This window comes from Chelmon rostratus, chromosome 17 (genome assembly GCF_017976325.1).
Source record: "Chelmon rostratus isolate fCheRos1 chromosome 17, fCheRos1.pri, whole genome shotgun sequence".
NCBI lineage: Eukaryota > Metazoa > Chordata > Actinopteri > Chaetodontiformes > Chaetodontidae > Chelmon > Chelmon rostratus.
The window spans coordinates 9349871-9366328 of NC_055674.1; the positions used below are offsets into that span (position 1 = coordinate 9349871).

The following is a 16458-nucleotide window of genomic DNA, read 5'->3' on the forward strand; positions in this document are numbered from 1 at the left end:
CTTTACTTGTGCTCCTGATCTGATGTTTATTCCATCATAACTGAAAACGAAAACGAGCCACATGACACCTGGTTTGCAATGCCATCAAGTGTTTGCTATTAAAAAAGGCTCCAGTATGTTCAGGGTGGAGGAGTTCAGCCACACTGGTAGTCATCCGCCCTCCAGTGTGAGAGCCGAGTCAAAGCAGATAGAACAAGACCGGAACAATCACAACTTTCAAAATAAAGGTACATTTTGTACCGAACAGCATTTTTAATGCAAATCACCTACAGAAAAAAAGAGAATCTTGCCACAGGTGAGTACTGTTGTTACCCAGATTTTACCATTGGAGCACAACATTATTATAAACTAGTGTGACACTGGTTAACCATTAACCCACTTTGTTGAGATTGATTTGCAAACAAACACATTAAAATTAAAGATTAAAGTTTTAAAAAATAAAATTTAATTACAATTAAATTAATCCAATTCTTCTTCTTCTTCTTCTTCTACCTTGCACTTCAATAAAATTCAATGACATGACGGTGGTAATTAAGTGGAATTAATTAACGTATGAAAACACTTGATTAACACAGACATGTTAATCAAACAAAAGGGCAGGTGATGCATGTTATTTGCCACATGTCAAGTATGATTTTTATTTCATTTGTTTTTACCTCACAGTGCATCCTCAACAGATTTACTTTGAAAGGCCTCAGCGGAAGTACGTTTTCCACATTGCGGCGCGCTTGATGTCGCTGCTTGGTGTAGATAACTCGGCGCTGCTGTGTGAGCGATCACACACTCTGAGCAAGTGATGGGAGACGAACTCGGTGCCTGACGCGCGTATCGCTCACCTGGCGATATTTGCACAGTCTTTTTTTTCTTGTTTGTATTAATAATAAAACTCCTAACCTCCAAGCAGAACTGAAGTTGGCGCAGGAGCTGGACGCCCGCCATACAACTCACTATCAGTTTTCACACTGGCTTTAATTTGCTTTTTGGGGGAATTGCGCACCATTTCTCCGGGATTTGAGTCATGGCAGAGGAGTGAGGCGCCTTTGCCAAAATGCCTGTTAACTGGAATATAACTTTTTCACGGCGGTCCTATGGAATATAGTCCGATTTTACACAGCCTACATGTTGTGCCATCATCCCACGTGAAAAACAAACTCTTTGTGTTCTGCATCATGCTGTCCCTTTGGGTGTACATGATTTATTGTTGTGTCGGCTACTGCTCCACCGTGCCAAACCTGGCGTACGGCGCGGTGAGCAGACACGAAAGCGACGCAGAAGTTGACAATCAGGAGTCCTCTCTCGGGGCGTCCAGGGACTTGCTGAATAACGAAAACGATTTGGACAGCAGAGGAGAGGAGTGGGATGAAATTAGGGGCGAGGCGAAGACGCTGGATGATAATGCCATGTCAGGTTTCCTCAATGAGTCGGAGAGTAAAAAGTTGCCGCAGGCGATCATCATCGGGGTGAAGAAAGGAGGGACCCGGGCGCTGCTGGAGTTCCTGCGCCTGCATCCGGACATCAGAGCGGTGGGCGCGGAGCCGCACTTCTTCGACCGCAACTACGACAAGGGGCTGGAGTGGTACAGGTATCACGCCGATCTCTTATTTTCAAGCGTAAATCCAGAGGGAGACGGTCAGCCGTGGCGTGCCATGCTTCATTTGTGCATTTCCAAGTGCTCTTCTGCTGCGCGCATTTAAGCGCCTTGCGCAGGGGCATCTCTTGGAATTATAAAACAAAAACATTACTGAAAAAAAAAAAAAAACACTTATCAGCAAATACTGCCAACGCATGCAACAGTTATGTGCGCTTTCATCCATTAAGCAACCACCAAAGCAAACAATTTGATCTGCATTTTAAACGGAGACTTTGCTCCTTTAAAAACTCTATTATGTAACCTTTCACTTGTATTACGCCACGACTGGCTACTATATTATATTATCTTGACACGTCGTTTAGTATCATAACACTTTCTGCAACACTAAAAGAAAAAAAAAAGAAGATAAGATGTGATGATCGCCTGTGACATCACTGTTATTTCAGGGAAGATATGTGCGCCAGGTGATAAGATAATGAGAGCAGAGAAAGTGAGAAAATCAAGGGACGATGCTGTGAAATGCAGTTAAAGAAGGTCATTTTACTGACTCAAATGATCCTGCTGGCTGATTAAACTTTTTTTTTATTTGAAAGATTTTAAAGTGAAGTTTGAGCGCTGTGTACTTTATTTTTGTTTATGTCTTCTGTTTTAAGAACTAAAGGTGTTCTTGGTGAGTGAAGCATATCTAAGAGCAGAGAATTCACACTGAACATCAGGTGTTAAAACCCTGTGGATGAGGTAATAAGTGTGACCTCAGGTGATGACAGCACATGTGGAATAAAAATTGTTGACATACCCATTATGGAAAGCAGACATCTAGAAACTAGAAACATCTAGATCTGATGCATCTTACAGTCTTAATCAGCTGTAATCAAACCCCTAATGTCAGTGTACCGAAGGTCATGGCGCCCAAATTTCTATAAAGACTAAAAACTTTGTTTGCGTTTTACCTCAGACCTGTTCCTCTCAAAAGCACAATCGATTTTCTGCTTGTTTGCATGACCTTCGCTCTCGAGTTCCTGGAATTTTTCCACATCTGGATCTGCATCTCAGATCTGGGCTCGCGGCGGCCCTCGGACAAGAAGGGGGTCACCGGGCGGATGGAGATAAAGCGGAGATCCCATTTGAATTTGAGCTGAATTCTGGACGCGGTTCAAAGAAGCAGCCCTCGGTTTGTGGTTAGGAGTCAGCAAGTTACATCACGCCGTTGTCCTGGGGCGCCCGGGAGCGTGACGCGAGACTATGAGTTCCAGGGCGTAGATTCAGCGTCAGTTTGTTTTGATCTTCAGTCCAAACAGACGTCAATGTCAGAGGCAGAGACGTGGGATCTGAGGCTGCTCACACCTTCAACACTGTCTATCATAGCATGTTTTACTCTCTCCTCTGCCATGGCAACTGTTGTCCTTGTGCCTCCCCTCTCAATATGCCAGCTCCTCACTATCGACGCAGCTGCAGTATTTCACAACTTCCTCGGTGGAAAGAAATGACAGACAGGATTTATTCATGAAACTTATTGATCTTTCATGTTCCCAGAAACGGGTTTGGCGTCGGATGCCTCACATCTGAGCCGCCACATTGTTAGTAAGAGATGCTGCCGTTTCAAGTGTCCATTTGACTGATCCCGGGGATTAGCGGGCGATGTCAAAGGATCTAGACACTGTTTCAAAGCTGGCTCCATCGTGCTACAATAGGGGAAGCGAAGCATTGTTCAAAGGACTTCTCGCTTAAGCTCCTTTAAGAATTTCCGGACAGGTTTAGGACATTTTTTGGTTGATCGGTCTGTGGAGAGTGATCTTTTGTCCATCCCTACAGACGGAGCAACAACAACAAACTCAAATAGCTCTATATGCTAACAGTCCACAGGTGATGCAGGTGGAGAAGATGGATGTTAGGAAGGCCTAACGTCTAAAGAGAAGGCAACGCCATAGTTAAAGATGGACAGAATGAAATGTTTTGTAAGTTAAAGTCTCAGAAGCGGTTGTATATAACTGAGACGTCTGCACAGTGGCAACAGCATACCAAACAGGTAGCTGTTTTCATCATGAGACATGGCGGTGTCCTTTCCCACGGTGCTGATTGCGCTAATTAAAACATCTCAGCCTGAGTTGTCGCAGCGAGAGCGCTGTGCCGCAGTTTGACCCCCCGGACATCGAGTCCGCCCTTAATGATCATTTAGCGGTGCTCAGAGAACACCTCGCCTGGCTTCGTGGTGGTAGGCCGCTGTTGTCGGAGGAACCCACGCAGCGCGGCGCCGGCTTGCCGACCACATAAATTGCCGTGAGCACACCTTTTTGAAGCCTGATCAGAAGCTAGCCTCAAATATGAGCTGAGAGCAGAAAGCCCGACGAAGATGTGCCTCGATTTGTTTGCCGATATGTTTCGGTTCATCGCCCGCAGACTAATGGCGCGCAGTGGTGGCAGAAAGAGGAACAATCCTCTGGGTGGGCTTATCAGCTCCTGTGGTGGCATTGAGTTGCTCCCACGGCATTTTTCTGCTGTGATTGGTGTGTCCATCCCGCTGGAGGTCTTCTGTGTCCTTCCTGCTGGAGCCCGACACTGAGGAGAGGCCCCCGCACAGCAGGACACCGACCACAATGCAGCACATTTTCACCCACAGGAGGAAAAAGAGGAGCAGGCAGACGATTGTGCACACTCACTCGCACAGAACACCTCCTCGGCCCCTCCTTTCTTTAATAACAGCATCACAACTTCCTCCCGTACATCTTATCCTGGCAGCTTAACTACTCATCTACTGAATGCATGCTCAAATCAAGGTCTTCTGTGTTCTATACACTGGATGTGAATTAATTGCAGTAATTGTGTTTTTCCTCTTGAGGATCTGTATATAGAACAATGAGCGGCCTTCTTACTAACTCACTGAGGGTGTCAGAGAAGACAGCGTAATCCTCCTCAGAGCCCCAGGGAAGCTTACTGCAGGCCAGTGGCAGATAGAGGGCAGTAAATTTAAAGTGAGTCTTTAGAAAGCGCAACAGTATTACGGAGCTCAATGAAAGGGGACGCCGGAGGACCCCCGGGGTCTGCATTAACCCTGACAATAAAAGAGCAGACAATTAGTGTGAAACATGTTTTCTCTGGCTTCACTTTGTATGCAAATGTGCTCAGAAGGGTGAAAGTGCCCTTTGACGAAGCCCAGCAGGAGTTCATCAGAGAGAGCATTCATTGGAACCTGCCCAAGAAAAGACTCAAACGCCGCACTTAAGCTTTTCAGGCTGAAAGTCAACTTTGGGAGATCTCCGCGCGGAAAGTTGTGTTTCCCAAGAGTGGGTTCATCTGAGTCCACTGGTGGCTTTTTCGCTTGCTCGACACTTTCAGCTCTCTGCAAGCGCGCGGGGGGGATTGGTGTAAGCGAGAGAGCTCTCGATATAGGTATCCCCCCAGCATAAACTAATGTGTCAGCACGCTGACAGGAAAAGAAGGGAGAGCTGCTTTGATAATCAGATGCTTCAAAGAAACAATTCACACACGCGGGCTGTTGTTTCAAACATTCCTGAGATGTTTCCACCGACCACGAAAGCCCGCGCTTTGAAACTTCACGTCCTGCAAAGAGTAAACCAGAATCCGTGCGAGCGTTCCTTCCAATGGCGCAGACGTTCCTAGAATAAGTCGAGTAGATTGTCAATACTGGTATGATGTGCGCCTCCCCTCGCTATTCGGGAGACTGAGGATTTAATTTGCTGCAACAACCCCCTGGGCTTCTGCTTGAGGCAATTTGTCAAACCACAGCACTTATTACAGCACTTTGGAAACGCTGAAACAAAACAAGTTCACTCCATTATATCCCCTTGAGTTGTTGACTTCCTCATCTCTCCCTTTTGTAGTATCTTCAGAGAAAACGCTCCGTTTCCTGCTTCTGTCTCCGCGGCAGAGGCTCTCTGACAGCAAGTCAGAGCAACTTTAGAAAGCACCAATCTGCCTCAGCCATCTTTGTTTTGCTTCTTTGAAGTCTTGTTTGCGTTTGCTGATCCTCTCAGACCAGAATGCGTCTGTGGGGGATTATATAATTGTGCCAACCTCTACATGAGTTAGAAACGTACATTAAATACAAAGAACAGGGTTTTCTTATCCTATTAATTAAAAAAATCTCACATTATGATTGTGGATGCTTCAACAAAGTAAAAAAAATACACCTGATATATACATTTTTCAGAATATAGCCAGCAAGGTAACAATAAAATGTTCTTACAGTATCATTTCTGACACATTATTTTGTTTAGCTTAATAAAACCATGTGAGCTGTGGTCACCTGCTCTCTTCTATCTCTTGTCTTTGGCTTTCTTTCACTTTTTTCCTCTCTGGAGGCAGTTTCTGTTTTTCTTTTTTCATTCAGAACTCCCTTTGCACTTTGTCTCATTCTTGCTGGATGGATCATTTTGTACCGATACTGATTCAGCATCACGCTCAGAAAAGAGGACTTGTGTCTTTTCTTTCCCCTTGTCAAAACCTGGTGCCTACTTTACCCACAGCTTAACTTGCCCTCCGTCAGTTTGGTTGGAGATTCGGGTGCGTCATGCTATTAGCGGCTAATGTCTTCTGGCGCTGCTGGCCTCGAGCGGAGATGAGGGTCAGGGTAAAGAGGTCGGGCAAGCTCACTTCTTTCTAACATCCAGGTTTTTTTTTTTCTTGAGCCCCAACTGAGGCAGTTTATAAGATTTCATGCCGCTCGGAAAGGTTTTCTACAGTTTTTTGCACATTTCCAGTAGTACTCCAAGACCTGTAACCTGACTTTGATGTGTAAAATCGATGCAGATCCCCTCTGTGGTTCACTGATGGCTTGTGTTTCCTTTGCTGGCACTGGATCTCCCTGGCCAGGGCAACATATTCTGGCTTGTGTAAACAACCTACATTTGTGTTGAGTCACACCTGTTGATTACACCCTCTGAGCTGCCGTCCAGAACAGACAAAAGCAATCTGCTCCCACGAAAACGCCTTGCACACCCAGCTCTATATGGCTAAAAATCTCCAATGTTTCTCTGGATTTTGGTACGCATTTAAAGGAGTAACGACAAACCAAACCTGATATTGATTTTATCATCTCTTACCTATTCTGTGGACTCATAAATACCATAAAAACCAGCCAGTGTGATTGGTTTGGCACTGTGCGTTTGCATTTTTCCAGCAGCACCACCCTGATAAAAAGTGCTTGCTGATTCTATAAACGAGTGACTGCCAGAATTGTTATGTGTTACTGCAAGGCTGACAGTTGTGTGAGGGAAGCCAGAATGGCTCATGCACTGTTCCTCCTCCTCCTCCTCCTCCTCCTCTCTTCAAACCGGGCCTGTCTCCATCAGACAGCCAGGTGGCCTTGAATTCTGCATACTGACAGTAATAATGGAGGATGGGAAAAAGGCATTCACTGCACTATCATCGTTCTTCAGCAGTGCTGTTGAGATAATGAAGGTCCTGAGTGTCGAGCGTGACGACGACGACTTTCACATGCATGATAAGATGGGCTGCAATGGCCGAAGAGCACCGTCCCTAAAGGTGTCTTCCCCTCTGATTTCTGTCTGGAACTCATCTCACAGTATATTGGTCTGATTATCATAAGTGCCTGCATGCCACCACCTCTCATCCCGCCTTTGAGAAGGGAAACAGTTCCCACAGTAGCCCTCTCAGAGCCACGGTGTAAGATTAGAGCCCATCATGACATTAGAGTTGACAAAAGAGTTTCTTTTCTGGAGCTGTCCCTTGTCAGTATGGTCTGAAAAGCTAAAATACAGATGCCAATTAGAGTCAGTGAGCATAATACTGCAGGATACAAAAAGAAAATGTAAACCTTGTTGGAGTTTTCTGCACCATACTTCCTCCTTGCTTCAATGAACTCATTACTGGGGGCATCATCCACGCAGCAGTGTTGTAAATTCCTACCTTTGAACCGGCTTCCTGATAGTAGTGAATGTAAACAAGGCACCAGCTTTCAAACGGCGTCTCCCCAGCAGCCAGTTTAATGGACACACCTGACTGCCCGGCAGACAAAACACAGGCGACTCAGGCAACACAGCGCTCCTGGATTGATATCAGTCCGGAGGTTACAGTGCGAGTGATGCATCTCGTGCTGCTGCTGCTGCAGGAAACGCGGACACAACATCTAAAGTGGCCAACGGCTTGAAACTTAGGCTTAGGCTTCTGGGTCAGGTGGGTCGACCTACGGAGCCTGCATCCTCCAGCAGTGCACCTGATTCCATCTAATCCTCTCCTCGCTCCCTTCCACTCCTTCCTCTCTTGCTTTATCTCCGTCTCTTAACGGTCTTCCTCCCTGCCTCCCTCCGTTATCTTCCCAGCCCTGCTGTTCTCCTGCGAGTTTAACAGGACAGGTTAGAGGGCGGTGGATGTTCACGTGCACGCGTAAGCATCAATATAGATTTATTTTTAGTGCACCAATTACAGGTAGAAATTCTTCAAAGCTTGGACTCCTCGGTTTATGACTTTGAAAATGCATTTACAGCCCACTTAGACGTTAGAGTTTTAGAGTAAAGCAGTGTTCTTAGCTTTATGAAGTCAAATTCAAACATGCAAAATTCATGAAGGGGCAAAAGTCAGCACGCTGTGGCTCAGTTCTACGGAGGGGACTGTTTTTTTAAATTCTCTTGAAGCTGAATGATGATGCCTATGCATGGCTGATTGATAGATGAGGATGCACTGAAACCTATTGGTTCCAGGCGACATTGTTTATTAAGCAGAACAAATTGTGAAAGCTTGCTACATCTGCCCCCCTAAGGCGACTCTCTCACTCCTCGCTCAGTCAGAGACGTCGCCCCCCCCCCGTTCTATCTCTGCTCAGATGAATAATGCATGTGTTTCTCACACAGATTGTTTTGCTCGGGGACTAAGTGGAAAGTTTGATTGGTAGTAAGTTTTTGTGTCCCTTGGGGCCCCAAGAAAGGCCTACAGCGCTCCTCTTGTGTGTATCCAAGAGATCCAAGGATAATTGCAGGGGGCTCTGATAGAGTTGTTTGTGTCTCTCATACCTATTACCTGGATTAGATTTGTGGTTTTTCCGTCACATACAATGGCGGAAGTGCAACAAATGCGAAAGACCTAAGGCCTCTGAAGAAAGGAAGGAAAGAGCAGGTGACATCAGGTGATGAAATTGCATGATAAAGAGAATGCTGTGTGTGTGTTTGTATGGCAGTAACGAGGTATGGGTGATGCCCACTTTTCCCATAATCACTGCAGCTTTTTCCCAGCGCTCGGCACAATCAAAACCTCGCAAACCATTTTCTGCTCATTTCCACCGCATGCATTTGTAGGATGAAAGCTTGCTGCGTTTTGGAGAGGAATATTGAGCGTGCACCAACAGATGGTTGGAAATTGTTGTAATCACTTTAATGACATGGCTCCTCTGTTTCCCCGATGTTCGATTTCGATCATCCGCTCACGATCAAAATATGAGAATATTACCAAGCGCTGTAATAATTGAGGAGTTACATTTGGAGTAAGCTAGAACAACGTGAGGTGTGTCAGAGGCTGGCTCTTGCGAACACGCGTGACATCGCGGCTCATAGTGATTTCCATCCTTGCATGCAGGAGAAAAAGAGACATCTGCACACGGCTCCAGTATGAGATAGACTCTGTCGAGGGACTGAAAAGTTAGTCTGATGTACTCAATAAATAAATCTCTTGAATGCAAGTGTGTGAGGCTAGAAAAGACCTACGATATGGAGTGAGCTCATCCCCGGTGAACTAGTACTGGATGTGCATGCATTTTTGCACACGTCAAAACCAGCTACACATTTTAAGTGTTCACAGCTAGCAGAGAGTTTGTCATTTTATCAACTTTGTCAACTGCTTTTATACTTTAAATAGGTTAACATACAACAGACTGAATCAATCAAATGCAATAAATGACACCAAATGTGAAGCTAATAATGGTTAATTTTGGTGAGACTGTAAGAGAAAAGTTGATTCAACTCCAAGTGGTTATTATAGAGTTATAGAGTCTGTACTCTGTCGCAGTGGTGCAAGGTAACTAAGTACATTTACTCAAGTGCTGCGCTTAAGCACAATACTGATTTACTTGTAGTTGAGTATTTCCATTTTCTGCTACATCTCCGAGGGAAATATTTTACTTTTCACTTCATTTATTCGATACCTTGTTTGCAGATTTGGACGAAAAATCCAAAATCTAATCAAGAAATAAATTATGTTTTATTATTATGGATAGATATAAAACGTGATTGATCCTCACAAACCTCCCGCAAATATACACAGCAACCAATAAGCCCAATATAAACAATATGCATGTACAGCATTGCAAAATGGGGGCTTTCTGCTCAATGAGTGCTGAAAGTTTTTGAAACTGGTCTTGCTACTTTTACTTTAGTAGAAGATCTGAATACTTCCTCCACTGCTGGTCTGTGGGTTTGCTGAATTGGATTACATCTTAAATTGTCAAAACATTTTAATATGAAATGCACTTTAATTCAATATAACCTCGAACTGCGCCCATAAAACGTTACACAGAGCTGAGCGAAAACCGCTCTGACACAGTCTCGCAAAACATGACTACGCTGAGTTGTGCTCAACCGGACAAGAGTTTGTGTTATTGTGCCCATCACTTGTGTTTCTTCTTGGATTAACTACTTACCGTTGACTCTCATCGTCGTGGCCACGTATCCCTCTCCCTCTCCCCCTCTCTCTGCAGAGACAAGCCAGCCACCCAGTCAGCCAACCGGCCTCTAATGCTCTAGCGTGTTTGGCTTAGTCCTAATCCCCCTTGGCTCACTTTAGCCATTATCCAGTCGGGGCTGCAGTTAACAGGCTATATTATGATCAACCAGAGCCATCCAGGGTCAAGAAGAATATGCAGTTATGGGAACAGACAGCTCCCAAGCGTCGCATTTTCTCCTGAGGAATGCGAAGGCTGCTCCAAATCTTCACATTTCACTCAAAATTACTGACAGATATGAGGAGAAAGGTGCAGTCGCAGTCATCTGTCTTGGCATGACATTAAGGAGCATAATGGTGCCTATTCACAGCTAAACCGCCCTTTGTATGATGTAATGAAGGTGGGGAATATTTCAAGGAGAGGTTTGAAAGAAGATTGAGGTCTTAAGGTAGATTAAATGCAGCAGCAGGAGATGAATGTCTTCCTTTAGAGTTTGTATTTAGAACATGTCATGAACTGTGTATTGTGTTCACATGCAATCACAGATGATTGACAGGACTCCTGCTCTACCTACCAGTCCCTGTCACTTTAGGCACACTCACAGGCTCCGTTAACGCTTCTTGTGATGTCTGCAATTGTCTTCTTGATGATGATTGACTCGCTCCTGCCTGACAGTGCTTTAAACCTGCCGCGGAGCTTCTGTGTCAGCGTTAATCTCGTCTTCTGCCGTGGCATCACGAAGATGGATAGGCGACCCGGTATCACGCCGAAGCTTGTAATAGACCCGCCAGGCCACCGTGTCAGCGTCACGTTTTTCCTCACCTGGGTGTAAAAAAAAGTGTGTTCGAGTTGATAATAAATATACAACTGTTTGTTAGGAGTTTGGTCAGAGTACCTCTTGGTCAGGTTTAGAAAACATCAAGGTTAAGTACTGAACATGTATATGTGAGGTTACCTACCTGACCCATGTTATGTCAGTTAACTTAATTTCTTACATTTCAATGAGTTAACATTGATTTTCTGATTCACACGGGACACAAACCCAGATACTCGAACTTTATCGCTCTTTATACTTCGTCCGTCCTGCTTCTGTCATTATCGCCCCCTGCTGGTACTGCACCTTCATACACGTGTGCTTTTCACATGTAGGTGAGACAAAACGTGACGCTTCCATGCTATCCTCTAGGGGCTCGGTGGATATATTACACTTTGGCCCATACTGGCCTGGAATAGAATATAGAAGGACACAGATCTGTTTTTTTTTTTCGCCTGCAGCACTAATGTAAATCGCTGTGTTTGTGTCCTTTGCAGGGAATTGATGCCCAAGTCACTAGAGGGCCAGCTGACCATGGAGAAGACCCCCAGCTACTATGTCACCAAGGAGGTCCCTGCTCGAATCTACACCATGTCTAAAGACACAAAGCTCATTGTGGTCGTGCGGGATCCTGTCACCCGGGCCATCTCCGACTACACCCAGACTCGCTCCAAGAAGCCGGACATCCCCTCCTTCGAGAGCCTGACCTTTAAGAACATGTCAGCAGGTCTGATTGACACCACGTGGAGCGCCGTTCAAATTGGCATGTATGCTAAGCACCTTGAGCGCTGGCTCCTGCACTTCCCCATGGAGCAGCTGCTGTTTGTTAGCGGAGAGCGCTTGATTAGCGACCCTGCGGGTGAGATGGCTCGCGTCCAGGACTTCCTTGGGCTGAGGAGGGTGGTCGCGGAGAGGCATTTCCACTTCAACCCGACGAAAGGCTTCCCCTGCCTTAAGAGACCCGAGGGGAACAGCAAGCCGCACTGCCTGGGCAAAACCAAAGGCAGGACCCATCCCAATATTGACCCAGAGGTGGTGCAGAGGCTAAGAGACTTTTACAAACCCTTTAATAGCAAGTTTTACCAGATGACTGGTCATGACTTTGGCTGGGACTGAGGGGAAAACTACGATGACAGACTCACGCTGGTCCCTCGTCTGTGTTTTTTTTATAAGTTTATCATGGAGATATTGTTATACATTGTATGTACACTATTTGGTGGATGTGTAAAAAGTTCAGATGTCTATTTTATGATAATTTATTGTTACGATATTAACTCACTAAGCTGCCTAACCAGGTTTGTTCATGATCCACCGCACACAGTTTTAATTCTCATTAAGTACATGAACATTTTTCTATAAGCACAATGTTTTTACGGGTATTATTAGCAGGGTCAGTATCCTTTTTTTTTTTCAGGGCATTTTTTTGTCTTCTTGTGCATAACCACTTCTCCTCCTTTGGCTTTTCGAAAGATTGCTGCTTTCACTTCACCTTAAACCGAACAAGATCCAACTTTACAAACAACTTGTAATACCCCCTTAACATTTGCCTGACCCTCTGCAGGCTGTGGACCCACTTAGCCCGGTCGATACAGGCCTCAGCTGATCCAGTGCCACTTGCCAGGTGGATCAATACAGTAATAGCTCCTCATCATGTCAATTAGGCCTGAGTGATGGCACTGCCTTGATCTCTCGAGCACCGTAATAAAACATGGATCCATTAATGGTAGTAAGTTTATGGTTGACCCTTGAGCCAACTTCAAGTTAATATAATAAGATAAATTTCCATTGCAATATTTTGACTTAACCACTATTTAAATGATTTGTACAAAGGAATGTGGATCGGGACCCAACAGAGGGTCCTCACACGGTAGTTTTCAAACAACCTGCTGCACAGGCCTCAGAATGCCTAATCACTTAATGCGCTTTCCGAAAAGAAAATGATTCATAAGGCTTAATCACATTCATTGATCTGTACTGAAATGGCTCTCATTGATCATCCTGTACAGCTTTTTTGACCAGAGGTGATACTAGATGTGTTCATGATGCCCTTACCCATGATGCATCAGCTGACAGACATAAACATCATTCTAAATCTTCGTAGTTTCAGCGAGAATTCAAATAAAACTACGTTGGGACGAAAAAAAAATTTAAATTTAAATTTCATGTAAGGTTGAGTTTTAGTCAGCCTTTATAAACACGCATTTTAACAGACGTCGTTCCATAATGATGTACTGCAACCCCACTGCTCTAGAGGCACTACGGCGCTGTATGCATTGCTTTATAAACATGGAAATGAAGCAGGTTTGACTGAGAAGTGGCACAAAAAGGTGCAGTCATGTCATTTTTATGAAGTAAGAATAAATATGTTTTACCAAAATCATAATGGGTCTCTCATCTTTGGCTTTACTCTATTAAAATTATTTGATTTTATTTATTTTAAGTCATTATTTGACTATGCTGTCCTTGTGTGACTCTTTGATACACAGCTCCCGCCTTTACCTGCACAGACTTCTGGATCCCTGCAGGCAAAGGTGCACTGCTGTGTCTAATTCACCATCTTGCACATTATTGCTCTAACGGGCTAATTAGCACAGCGCTGTTAACTACTTTTTGCCGCCACCAGTGAGAGTGTTTTGTTGCCATGACCCCCACAAGCACAAAACAAAGTGTCAGGTGACGTGTGAAACACGCCGGCATTCTTTCAGGTCCCTGGGTGACACTTAACACTCTGCAATATGAGCCGAGGTCAGGTTTCAAGCCAATGTTTAAACGTGGATGTTTTTGTGTTTGAACACCTAAAGCAGAAGTAGTCTCTGTAGAGCTGATCATGCTGCTGCTGATACAATAATCAATGTCAGAATGACACAACACACATGTTTGTTTTTATTGCAGGAACACAGTCTTCTGTCAGTGCGTTCTGTCGTAGCCCAGCGAGGCACCTCACCTTGTCTGCACTTGCCCCAATCAACCCGTCCCATCCATCATGCAGCGCAGCTAACCGCCAGGCGAAAGGTTATGGTCAGATATGAGTCGCCCCGCTCTATTAACAAGCAACCTTTATTTAACTCTGCAGCAAAAACACATTCATTTACCTGAGGTGATGAAGCCAGTCTCCCTGGTGGCAGGATAGCAGTCTGATCGCTCAGGAAGCGGCTCCCTTTGCAATTACAGGGATAGAGGAGGGGTGCTGTAATTGCTAGACTCCCAACTGGGGAATTGCTGTTAGCACACATCCCTCCAGGCTGTTGTAAAGGAGGCTGCTGTTGTTTGAAGGTTGTGAAGACAAGGAAAATAGACACCTGGCAGCCCTGAGCATCAAGCAGCTTCACACATCCACTTGGCAGCCGCCACTGGGGAATAGAACCAGAGCTGCTCAATAAAAGCGAAACAAAATAAAACATCACAGATCAGGCGGCTGTTTGGTTTGGAGAACAAATGCACAGAAATCTGGAGTTCGGGTGCTGGCAGCGGGATGAACTGTGGCCTCATTATGATGTCAATGAAAGTCCTGCGTTTTCTGCCAAAACGTCAGTCATGCAGGAAGTGAGTTAAGCGTGTTTGGTCTGTAGAAGTGATCGCAAGTCATTCACCCGCTCCACACGCGACCCGATCGTGAGTCACTCCTGTCAAATCAGTGATTAAGGAGTTTAGTCAGGTTCCGCAAAAAAACACGCTGGGAGGTTAATAATTCAGCCTTTATGTGACATTACAGGCAGCGGATGACAAAGAGAGAGAGACAGGAGTGAGGTGCCAGACTAACTCTCAACCCAAAATACATCAGGTGTATCACATGGTGTGTGCATGAGAAGGTAAAATACCTCCCAATTTAGCTAACAAAATGAGAAATCAAGGGGTCTAATACTGTCACACAATCTTTGATATGATTTACTATTAAAAAGCGAATCTTTTAAATCACTTCTGAAGGCTTATTTTTATCAACAGCCCCTTTTTCTAATTTTCGCTTTTACTATTTAGATTTATTGTTATTATTAACTTTTGAGTGACACCGTACTTCATCTACTACACTCAAGACCGGCAAGAATATGTTAATTGACCCTGTTTTTACATTTTGTCCTCTTTGTTTTATTTATGGTTTTAATCATCATCATCATCATCAGTTTTCTTCTTCTTTTATTCTTTATGTTGAATAACTTCCCCTCTTCTTCTTCTTCTTTTTCTTCTTCTTCTTCTTGTATATCTGGTCTGACGGGGTTGTTTTGGACTGTAAAAGACACCGTTGAGACATTGCCGCAGACTGAGAGCTGAAATGTATTGAGCTGCAGAGAATCAGTCAGGTCAGCTTCTTCCTTCGCCTTGCTGCGACTGAATCAACTCTATTCACTCTTTTCATATTTGGATTGCTGACCTTTTCACTCTCTCATGAATTGACTGAGCTCTTAAACAAGGTCAGGCAGCGCATGACAAGCCAAACAGGATGTTGGGTCCGTTTTGAAGCGTGCGTTCGTATTTTTAGCTTGCTCTGAAACCTGCGAGGGAATCTTTTTTCTGTTTTTTTTCGCTTTGAGAATCTAAAGCGGATCGTGAAAGTTGAAAAAGGTTAAAGAACGGCAAAATGTTCAACACTGTTGATTCGCTTGAGTCATCGGCAGGAAGCGCAGTTCCCGATGCAGCTGAAGCTCCTTTAAACGCTGGAGGTTTTTCATCCTCGAGGGGCGTGAAAGCCTGATCTCTGGGACGTAACTGACATCTCTGAAATCTACAGAGCACCCAAATGAGACCGGAAAGACCATCGAGATAAGCGCTGTTAGCCAAACTTTGTTTCAGTGGTTAATAAGACAATTGCCTTCCTCTCTGTCCCGTAATCTTTTCTTCTGCATTGTCCAAACCCTAATCCTAATCCGATAGGAAGGGCGAGCATTAATCTGAGACAGTAGACTTGGGTTTGACATATATGTGCTGACATTGCTAATCCAAATCTAATCCCTCTTCCAAAAGGGCTTCTAAGCAGTTAGTGGGACCAACTTGATTTATGTAACTTCAAATACAACACGGGTGAGAGTTTATGTTGGAAGATGAGGCAGATGTTGCTCCAAATGACTGATCCGTTCACAGCACACCCACAGCTTGGGCTTGTCGGGTCAAATCTAAGCGCTGAATTCACCGCTGTCAGACGCTGACGTGCTGCTACTGTACCTCCGATCCTCATTGGCAGGATTCAGAGCAGTGAATGCTCTATTGCACCTGAAAACAACCTGTCACAACAGATAGCGCAGCTCGACGTTTCTCAACACGTTGTCCCTCAGATATTCAGGCGGGTTTTCTCAGGCGTCCGTTCGGATGCAGCAGAGCTATTCGTGTCCACAGTCGCTCGGTACAGATCAGCAGAACGTTTGATTTTCTCTTGAACAGGATTTTCATGATGCAAATGTTTTTTCAACGTGTGCAAATTGAACGAGCCGAGAAGGA

At 44.7% G+C, this 16458-nt stretch overlaps 1 protein-coding gene across 1 annotated transcript; it reads left to right on the plus strand.

Moving 5' to 3' along the window:
* Positions 1 to 803: 803 nt before the first annotated feature.
* On the plus strand, positions 804 to 13403 carry hs3st3b1a (heparan sulfate (glucosamine) 3-O-sulfotransferase 3B1a). Its single transcript, XM_041956813.1, has 2 exons — positions 804 to 1582; positions 11529 to 13403. Exons 1-2 carry the CDS (start codon positions 1089 to 1091, stop codon positions 12145 to 12147), a joined length of 1113 nt encoding a protein of 370 aa, XP_041812747.1. The 5' UTR covers positions 804 to 1088; the 3' UTR covers positions 12148 to 13403.
* Positions 13404 to 16458: the final 3055 nt, after the last annotated feature.

Bases quoted from the DNA above. Each gene is read 5' to 3' on its own strand.
- hs3st3b1a (XM_041956813.1), top strand. From the start codon at position 1,089: ATGGAATATAGTCCGATTTTACACAGCCTACATGTTGTGCCATCATCC. The intron at 1,583-11,528 runs GTATCACGCCGA...TGTCCTTTGCAG, and splicing joins AAGGGGCTGGAGTGGTACAG to GGAATTGATGCCCAAGTCAC.